This window comes from Oncorhynchus mykiss, chromosome 2, assembly GCF_057628025.1.
Source record: "Oncorhynchus mykiss isolate SJ-2025 chromosome 2, ASM5762802v1, whole genome shotgun sequence".
In the NCBI taxonomy this organism is placed as follows: Eukaryota; Metazoa; Chordata; class Actinopteri; order Salmoniformes; family Salmonidae; genus Oncorhynchus; species Oncorhynchus mykiss.
In genome coordinates this window covers 31,861,424-31,872,134 of record NC_143023.1, presented here as the reverse complement: position 1 = coordinate 31,872,134, position 10,711 = coordinate 31,861,424, and the positions used below count along the sequence as shown (strand labels likewise).

The 10,711-nt window shown below is 43.2% G+C and overlaps 1 protein-coding gene across 2 annotated transcripts; it reads left to right on the top strand.

Moving 5' to 3' along the window:
- Window positions 1–3,121: 3,121 nt before the first annotated feature.
- Window positions 3,122–10,703, top strand: LOC110487305 (hyaluronan and proteoglycan link protein 2-like). 2 transcript variants are annotated; one of them, XM_036945880.2, is made up of 6 exons: window positions 3,122–3,269; window positions 7,428–7,532; window positions 7,754–8,110; window positions 8,290–8,406; window positions 8,526–8,708; window positions 9,985–10,703. In XM_036945880.2, exons 2-6 carry the CDS (start codon window positions 7,454–7,456, stop codon window positions 10,260–10,262), a joined length of 1,014 nt encoding a protein of 337 aa, XP_036801775.2. In that variant the 5' UTR covers window positions 3,122–3,269; window positions 7,428–7,453; the 3' UTR covers window positions 10,263–10,703. The 2 variants fall into 2 exon arrangements, with proteins under 2 accessions (XP_036801775.2, XP_021414913.3); XM_021559238.3 differs by lacking the exon at window positions 3,122–3,269 and adding an exon at window positions 7,047–7,267.
- The last annotated feature ends 8 nt before the right edge of the window (window positions 10,704–10,711 follow it).

Here is a 10,711-nt window from a genome sequence, read left to right as displayed (position 1 = left end):
ATGGTCCTCCCCTTCCTCATGTCACGACTTCCGCCGAAGTTGGCCCCTCTCCTTGTTCGGGCGGCGTTCGGCGGTCGACGTCACCAGCTTTCTAGCCATCGCCACTCCATTTTTCATTTATCCATTTGTTTTATCTTGTTTGCTGCACACCTGGTTTTCATTCCCCAATCACACTACATGTATTTATTCCTCTGTTCCCCCTCATGTCTTTGTGTGAGATTGTTTTGTGTTACGTGTCTATGTTGACATGCTTTACTGGTATGCGTTTATTCCGTGTTTTATTTCATGAGGTATGTTATTGTGTTTATACAATATTATTGTGACTGTTTTGCGCGTTTGCACTTTTGCATTGGCTGGAGGTTTCAACGCAGTGGCGTCCGTCTGTTGGTTTCTTCTGCCTCAATAAAGTGTGCGCCTGTTCACAACTCTCTGCTCTCCTGCACCTGACTCCGCTCCCAGTACGCACGCCATTGACACCTCCTCTGAGGAGTCTCCACTGGCTGAAGCTCATTGTCTTGATCTCAAATTGGTAGGGGGCTGGCCCAAGTGGGTGAACATTTTGGAAAATGTCAATCACACAGCTTTCAGTAAACAGTCGCTTTCAAACGAAGGATATTGTGGCTAATTTAAGTAAGTAAGACAGTAATTCTACTCATAGATTATGCATGTATGAACTGCACATTGACACATCCAGCTCAAAGCAGGAGGTTGTGCCTCCTGGGTGGCGCAGTGGTTAAGGGCGCTGTACTGCAGCGCCAGCTGTGCCATCAGAGTCCCTGGGTTCGCGCCCAGGCTCTGTCGTAACCCCGTGGGGCGACGCACAATTGGCCTAGCGTCGTCCGGGTTAGGGAGGGATTGGTTGGTAGGGATCTCCTTGTCTCATCGCACACCAGTGACTCCTGTGGCGGGCTGGGCGCAGTGCGCGCTAGCCAAGGTTGCACGGTGTAGCCTCTGACACATTGGTGCAGCTGGCTTCCGGGTTGGATGCGTGCTGTGTTACTGTGTTAAGAAGCAGTATGGCTGGTTGGGTTGTGTATCGGAGGACGCATGACATTCAGCCTTCGTCTCTCCCGAGCCTGTACGGGAGTTGCAGCAATGAGACAAGATAGTACAACAATTGGATACCACAAAATTGGGGAGAAAAAGGGGTCAAATTAAAAAATAAAAATAAAAAATAAAAAAAGCAGGAGGTTGTAAAATGACTTAGTAATTACCAAAGTTCCGGAGCATGTATTTAACTGGAGGGAAAGGGCCTCTTGCAAGTTGATAAAGACCTGTCAGAATTTCGTACCTTTGGCTTTGAAAACCTTTCATGGCCGCTTTCATCAACACTGTCATGCACTGGTGATCCCAGTAAACTGATACTACATAAGGGCTTCAGGGCTGGTCGGCCAAACCTGCTCTTTATCATTCTTTCTTATATAGGCAAAGAAAAGGTCATTCAAAAGCTCTAGTTCAACTGACACCCCCAAAATATAAAATGTCACGTTAACTTTTTGTACAATAGGTTTACAGACTATATTTTAAATCTATAATGTAAAACTATATTTCTTCACACTTCTAGAAGTGAAGAGCTAAATTACACTAAAATGTCTAGTTAGGTAAAGAAAAGAAGTGACCTTTTTTACTGTACATCTATTCATTCATGGTTAGTTAGCGTACACTATATAAGTAATGCAGCTCCACTGTAATAGTCATGATACTCATGACCCTACTGTAGCTTCTTGAAAAACCTGTCGGTTTACCACAAAGATTATTTCCAAGAAGCCACAAAAAAGTCCACAAATCAAATTGATATGAAATATCCGAACATGTCTTTAGTTGAGTCAGGATATTTAGTACTGTTTCCCTAAGGGCAAGAGAAATTGTGAGGGTAAGAGTAAAAATGTTTATAATGAGAATGGGAACAAGCGATAACGGAGAGAAGCAATATAGAGAGGTGTCGATACATTTGTGCTAACTTTCAACACAGAGTACATACAGTACACTAGTAGAAAACACAGAGAAAACCTGTCAGTTAGTCTTGTGTTAGTCAATCTACCCTACCTCGTGGCCCTAATGACAGTTGTGAGCATTCATAGATGGCAAGGGAAGCCAGGCTTCTTCCAAAACTTTACCAAGAACAAAACATACAAAAATTACAGCCAGAAAGCCAGTTTGGACTTGGCTTCAAACCAATCACATTAGAAGCCAAACGTCATTGACAGAAATAACTTGAATTGTTGCATTTGCATCTAGCTAGCTAAAATTATCCATTTCCCAAATTAGCCATGGATGGAGATAGGGATTTGGACTTGTGGTTTTATTACATTATCCGTACCGGCCAATGATTATAACGGCGATTCTGATCCAACCCTAAATTCATACAATGACAGGATGGAAGTTCAACATGTAGGTAGATGTAGTAGGCTAATGTTATTAATTAGCTGGCCTGGCACATCATTGCCCATGAAAGGAAGTTAGGCTAGTGATGAACCATTTTAGCCAGGTAGTCTAGGACAACAAAAACTAAAATTGTGTACTGTATGACAGAATCATAGATTGTTTCTGCAACATGAAAGAGAAGGATGGCATTGTGTGTAGCCCATGTACACTGTCTCAGTGAGTGTAGCCAATGTATCTGATGCTGTCTGGACAAAAAGAGTATGACATGTTGCGCCTGTAGCATTAGATTGATTGATGCCAGCAATCATTTGGCCTTTAATAAAACAAATTTAAGATAATTTGCCAATTAGTGCTGAGCTGAGCTCAACAGTGGGTTGTCCTGGTGCATCAAAATGCCCCCAAAGGGAGGCCAGTTTGGATTTAGCTTCACCCCAGTCAAATCTCACCCTAAGCAAAATGTAATTTTAGTTTCTGGTCTTCTTGTGTTGATGTCCTGCAGTAGCTATCGGCCCTTTCCTAATCTATGGATGGAGATGGGGATTTGGACTTGTGGTTTTGACTTAATTCTCTGCACAGGTCAATGATTATGATGTGATTCTGATGTAACCATAAATGAATATTCTGTGCAATTTGCCTGAGAAGATTGAAGTTCAATATGTAGTCTAGATGTAGCCTAGCCCTTTAAGGCTCAAAATTAACTAGCTAGCTAATTTAGCTGGTCAATATTTGCCCATGCGGGGAAGTTAGGCTTGCAAGCATGTTAGCTAGGTAGCCTAGGACAACGAAAACTAAAAGCTTACTTACTGTATGACCGAGCCATGGACCGTTTTGCCAACATAAAAGAGAGGAGGATGACATTGGCGTGCAACTAGTCTACAAGTAGGGTGAGTCCAAAAATGATTTTGCTTGCTCGCACACGTACTCACACACATGCACACACACAACATTGACTAAATCGTTTTTGTATCTTTATGTTTGTTTTCAGTGTATGAAACTAAGCATGTGCAAACTAAGCAACCCCGTTGATTTGACAATGTTTAAATGTTTGTTGAAATAGTGTTGAAATAGCTGAGGCAGTGCTCCTGTTGCCTTTGTGCAGATTTGCAATAACTCTGCGGTTCTAAATCATTAGTTGTTTAGTAAACTGTCAAACATTAACTTGCTTGACCATTCTGCACGTGATATAACGGTTTGTTACATGCAATATTTGCTTTGTGGACTTCACCAGACAGATGTGGCTCTCCGGTTTGTGATGAAACAAACATATGTGTAGTTGATTTTTTACTGGCTTGGCTTGGCTTCCTCTGTGATTTTACCCACATGCCGCTACTGAATGGTACCTCGGTACCGATACCCCCTGTATATAGCCTCATTATTGTTATTTTGTTGTGTTACTTTTTATTATTTTGTTACTTTAGTTTATTTGGTAAATATTTACTTAACTCTTTCTTGAACTGCACTGTTGGTTAAGGGCTTGTAAGTAAGCATTGCACAATAAGGTCTACAGTTGTTGTATTCGGTGCATGTGACAAATACATTTTGATCTGACTTTGATTTGATTTGAATGGAAATAACAAAAACCAGCAAACACTCTGCCCTCCGTGGAATGAGTTTGGCACCCCTGATCTAACCCCTGAACTTAACTCAAATGTACACTGCTCAAAAAATAAAGGGAACACTTAAACAACACAATGTAACTCCAAGTCAATCACACTTCTGTGAAATCAAACTGTCCACTTAGGAAGCAACACTGATTGACAATAAATTTCACATGCTGCAAATGGAATAGACAGGTGGAACAGGTGGAAATTATAGGCAATTAGCAAGACACCTCCAATAAAGGAGTGGTTCTGCAGGTGGTGACCACAGACCACTTCTCAGTTCCTATGCTTCCTGGCTGATGTTTTGGTCACTTTTGAATGCTGGCGGTGCTTTCACTCTAGTGGTAGCATGAGACGGACTCTACAACCCACACAAGTGGCTCAGGTAGTGCAGCTCATCCAGGATGGTACATCAATGCGAGCTGTGGCAAGAAGGTTTGCTGTGTCTGTCAGCGTAGTGTCCAGAGCATGGAGGCGCTACCAGGAGACAGGCCAGTACATCAGGGGATGTGGAGGAGGCCGTAGGAGGGCAACAACCCAGCAGCAGGACCGCTACCTCCGCCTTTGTGCAAGGAGGAGCAGGAGGAGCACTGCCAGAGCCCTGCAAAATGACCTCCAGCAGGCCACAAATGTCCATGTGTCTGCTCAAACGGTCAGAAACAGACTCCATGAGGATGGTATGAGGGCCCGACGTCCACAGGTGGGGGTTGTGCTTACAGCCCAACACCGTGCAGGACGTTTGACATTTGCCAGAGAACACCAAGATTGGCAAATTCGCCACTGGCGCCCTGTGCTCTTCACAGATGAAAGCAGGTTCACACTGAGCACATGTGACACGTGACAGTCTGGAGACGCCGTGGAGAACGTTCTGCTGCCTGCAACATCCTCCAGCATGACCGGTTTGGCGGTGGGTCAGTCATGGTGTGGCGTGGCATTTCTTTGGGGGGCCGCACAGCCCTCCATGTGCTTGCCAGAGGTAGCCTGACTGCCATTAGGTACCGAGATGAGATCCTCAGACCCCTTGTGAGACCATATGCTGGTGCGGTTGGCCCTGTGTTCCTCCTAATGCAAGAAGACACTGCTAGACCTCATGTGGCTAGGCATTGATGCTATGGACTGGCCCACCCGTTCCCCAGACCTGATTCTAATTGAGCACATCTGGGACATCATGTCTCGCTCCATCCACCAACAGTTGCACCACAGACTGTCCAGGAGTTGGCGGATGCTTTAGTCCAGGTCTGGGAGGAGATCCCTCAGGAGACCATCCGCCACCTCATCAGGAGCATGCCCAGGCGTTGTAGGGAGGTCATACAGGCACGTGGAGGCCACACACACTACTGAGCCTCATTTTGACTTGTTTTAAGGACATTACATCAAAGTAGGATCATCCTGTAGTGTGGTTTTCCACTTAAATTTTGAGTGTGACTCCAAATCCAGACCTCCATGGGTTGATAAATTTGATTTCTATTGATAATTTTTGTGTGATTTTGTTGTCAGCACATTCAACTATGTAAAGAAAAAAGTATTTAATAAGAATACTTCATCCATTCAGATCTAGGATGTGTTATTTTAGTGTTCCCTTTATTTTTTTGAGCAGTGTATCAATAAGACCAACACATACAGTATGATATAAAATACATGGAGAGCTGGGGTCGAAGTACAGTGAGAGAGGGAGTGAGAGAAAGAGATAGAGCTGGATGGAAAGAGGGAAGGACAGAGACGGACAGTTGTCACTTAAGCGTGTCCTGATGAATACTAATTGCTGTGAACTAAAGAGCCAGAATGAGTTCCATTGATGGCTGGGCACAATGGAGAAGGGACAGGGGAAGCAGAGGAATTCTATTATTTCATTTTTCCCTTCTCCTCGTGTTTGTATGCCAGCCCGCCGCCTGTTGTCTTTGGGGGGGAAAGGAGACTGTGGCTCTCACAATGCAGCCCTTGTGTCTAGGGCCAGAGTAAGCCAGGGCTCACACAACTTCCTCCCTCCCTGCAAGATGGAAAGGTCCTCAGCGTACAGGCAGGCTTGCGATCAATAGGGTTTTGGGATGATAAATTGAGCTCACTGGCGTAGGGGAAACCCCAGTAGCCCCTGCAAGGTGGGGGTCCCATGAGCTCTGGGTGCCCATGCGCCCATCATCTCACACCTACAGTATGTCTAAATGTTATTATATTTTTTGATAAATAATTTTGACAGTAACCCTCCTTTTCAATGTCAACATGTAGCAAGCAAAGTGTTTGTGTTGTCAATCTACATTGGGCTGTTACATGGAATATTCATTTTACAATCTGCAATGTTTGAATTTCCAACTTTAATTGCTGAACAAGTACATAAAATATTGTCGCCAGCCATCATTCTAAATAGCAGACACAGTAGGCCTATAGCTTCGTGAAACATAAACGTTCGGCTTAACATGAGAAAATGCAGACCAAATAAAAGTAAACATGAATCCATTAAAGCAAAGCTATAGGCTACTACAAGCTTTAGCACCACATAATGTGATAGGCAGCAGTGGAGATGTCGCAATTTAAGAACCATGGACAGCGATCAGTAAGTAGTCTAAACTTCGTGAGTGGTTGAAGCATGAGATTTTCTGAGGTCCAGAAGACTCCAACTTTTCTGGGGTTCAGAGAAACTGCGCTACGCCAGTGGTTGAGCTAGCAGTAGGTTACATCCTTGCTACTGAAAGTCACAGCATGGACTAGCAACATGGTTACTTCCATGGGGCTATGCTGCTGTTTTACCCATAGACAATACCAGGCTCAAAACTAAACATGTATAAAATATCCCTTTCTCTAACTGTTTCTCTATTACATAAATACAGTAACAGACACATAGTTTCAAACCCTTTGAAAACGGGCAACTCTTCCTCACTTCCTCTCACGTGTCCCTTATTGACAAGTAGAGGATGGAGGCAGAGAGAGACACAATGGCTGCCTGTCAGATCACATCCTCATTAACATCTGGAGCAGAAAGGAGAACAAGGGTCTAAGAGGGGGGGGGGGGGGGGAGAAGGGTGATGGAGGAGGCGCTTGAAGAAGGGAGCGGAGGGCGAGGGAGGGAAAAGGGGAGAGGGGGCAAGGGAAGGAGAGAGAGAGAGAGAGAGAGAGAGAGACCCCCACACACACACCTTGAAGGTCAAAGAGAGGAGGGAGAAATTGCAGTGGCAGAAAGGGTCTCAGAGAAACCAACGGTCATGTTTGGCTGAACAACCCTCAAAGGTGATCAGTCACCACTGTTTTGAAGAGAAAAATCAATCTTCATCTCATCTCAACTGCTGCAGGTTAGAGCTTTGGGATTTTCTTTTGGTGTCTGTTGATCTGTTGTGGTCCTCCTAGGGGCAAATGTTCTATGTATAAAACTGTTCTTCTTAGTATAATCAAAAATGCTCTACCACATTATGTAACCATTCTAAATCAGATAATGTCGTTATTCTATTGCAGGGAGAGGGAGGGTGACTTGCTTCATTATGAACTGTGCTGCTATTTTGATACTAACCACAAGTTGTTTCAGTTGGACGTCTGCTATTTATCTCCCAAACAGACAAGGTATTTATCATTTTCTGAGTATAAAAGGTATTTTAGCTTATGACAGGAGAGTATGCAGAATTGCATCCATCTATTGAATCTGTTCAATTTAGGCCACTAGCTATAGGTCAGTGACATTGCTTTATGATGACCATAAAAGAATAACCCAATGTAATGTATGTGACTTTCATTGTTGAATGATGGAGGAATAGTCTACAAGGAAGCTGTTTTAATTCCCTCAGCAACAAAGAAATTGAAGTATCTGCTTGAGCCACCTGTTTATGCCGAAGTAACCGGCCCTCGGGGAGGAAATGCCACTTTGCCATGTGTACTGCGATTCAAACCAAGCCATTACAAGGTGAAATGGACAAAACTGGAACCACTTCGTCATGGAAACGAGAACATTGTCATGATCACAAACGGTTCAGCCCACAAACCCTATGGCCTGCTTGGGCCACGGGCCTCGCTTCGTAAGGCTCATGCCATGGATGCCTCACTACGACTCAGCAACCTGGAACTAGAAGACGGTGGTAGATATCGCTGTGAGCTGATCAACGGTATCGAGGATGAGAGTGTCATCATTACATTGGGGATAGAAGGTACATTTAGATGATTCTTGTAACCTTTCTAAACATTTCAAATGTTGTAAAGAAACCGTATTGCTTGCTATTCAGACAAAAATATATTTGGAGAAAAAAAAGGAAAATCAGACAAAGTTTTTGATATGTTGTGTGACTTAACATCAACATAAAAAGAGACAACTTCTATTTACTTTTAGGGATGGTGTTTCCATATCAGAGCAAAAACGGCCGCTACAAATTCACCTACCAGGAAGCTAAGGAGGCCTGTGTTGAACAGGATGGCACATTGGCCACATTCAAGCAGCTATACAGAGGTATTCAATATTCAATCAGTAAAACATTGACAGTTTACTCTGTAACTTTGCTGATGCCATAGAGGTTTATGTAAGGCTAACTTTCACTAAGTAAACAGTAACACATTCTCATTGTGTAGCCTGGACAGAGGGTCTGGATTGGTGCAACGCAGGATGGCTCATCGATGGGACAGTCCACTACCCCATCCTGCACCCACGAGCAGAATGTGGGGGGGAGCTGCTGCCTGGAATTCGCAGCTATGGCCCCCGGGACAGGATCCGGGACCACTTTGATGCCTTCTGTTTCACCTCTAGAACCACAGGTCAGCTGAGTGGGTTTTGGTGCTTTGTGAAGCTGTCAAATAGCAATGTCAGTACAGTCTTCATGTGCCAAATTAGTTCCACCCCTTTTAATTCGGGATGCTGCTTATTGAAAATGAATAAAAGGAGTTCAATTGGATTTGGGCGATGTGGTACATTTTAAAAATAGTCTGGAACCAACATATTAATCAAACATGAATAAGATTGCAATTATGTTATAGTATTGGCAAAAGACTGTGTTCAGAACAGTTATGTTATTCTGATTGTAAACTTTCCATAGCAACAGGGTGACCTTTGGCGATACATAGGAGTGGGCTCGTTAATGGTCCTGAGAGGATGAGCATGGACAATAAAGGCTGTTGTTCAGGCCCACTTGTGAACAAGTCCATCTGTGAGAAACTAGTTGCCCTTTAGTGACATTAGAACATCCACTGTAATCTGAAAATACAAACCTCAGTGGAAATGTTGAATTATAAAGACAGTGGCTGGTTTTACCATATAGCACGGTTCCCTAACAAGTTTACTTTTTTTATCGTTGGACATAAAAGACTGTACATTTTAATTTAGGAAATATGTTTGAAAGTATTCCCACACATAATAGAGAGATATACAGGTATGTGATCATATAAGCAAGGTTTGAAATGATTATGTTTCAGTCAAATGTTATATCTGGTTGGACTTCTTGCAGTCAATTTGCAGTCTACAAACTATTTGTAATTATTATAATTATTTAAAGAATCTGTGCTGAATCTAGTTGATGATCACTGCCATATAGGGATGGATACAGCACCATACTTAACTTAAATAACAGTAATGATATGGTTGTGAGTGCATGTCAACACTTCAGATTCAGAATGACTGAGACAACAAATGACTTCTAATGCTTTAGCACAGGGGTTATCAACTAGATTCAGCAGAGGGATGATTTTTTTCTTGAGCAGATGGTCATGGTGCAGGGACATACTTACAAATAATTTGTGTTCTGCAACAATTGACAGCAAGAAGCCCAAACAGATACTGTATAACATTTGACTAAAACATAATCATTTTGAACCTTGCTTACATTTGTATACGATCACAGATTTCCAAAATTGAAATCACTTTGAGCTGATTTGCTGATGTTTTTACAGTCTTTTATGTCCAACAATAAAATAAAAAGGCTCATACTTGGGGGGCTAAATAAAATCACCCGCAGGCCCAATTCGAACCGCGGACCGCCAGTTGGCGAACACTGCTTTAGCAGGTTAAAGAACTTGTATTCCCCTTCCTCTCTTCCAGGCTTTGTGTTCTTTGTTGGAGGGCCACTCACGTTTGGGGAGGCAGTGGAGGCGTGCAGGGGTGAGGCAGGAGAGTTAGCTCTGGTTGGACAGCTCTATTCAGCCTGGCGTTTCCTGAGCTATGACCGCTGTAATGGAGGTTGGTTGAAGGACGGCAGTGTGCGTTTCCCTATCACCACCCCTAGAGAGCGCTGTGGCGGTATTCCCGAGGCTGGGGTGCGCACCTTTGGGTACCCCAGCAAGACCCTGCGTCTCTATGGTGCCTACTGCTACAGGTAGCTTTCATGGGACCCATAGCGTGTGGAACCTACATCCACTGACTTCATAGATCCAAGACGCAGCCATTGTGAAGACTACCAGTGACCCCTACAGGTTTCATTACACTTTTCTGCAATACTACAATATGTTATTACAGGAAACCTCAAAGGTTTAACACCTTTTTTTCATGGGACACATCAATAAAAGCCTGCCACTTTTTTGAGCTTTACTGCTACAGGTAACAACTGCTGTACATGTTTCCCTGCGTTTGTGTAACATGCTTTTTGTGATCTTTGTTATCCAAGAAGCACTATTCTAATGTAACAGGAAAGTTATTACACAATGACAAATTCCTAAAATGCTGTTAGCTTCTTATCTGATGTAAGAGAGTGCGTGAATAGCAGAATGGGAGAAAGTATATGCATTGAACATAACTGTAATACAATAAAAGATCTTGAAAGTGTATTTGA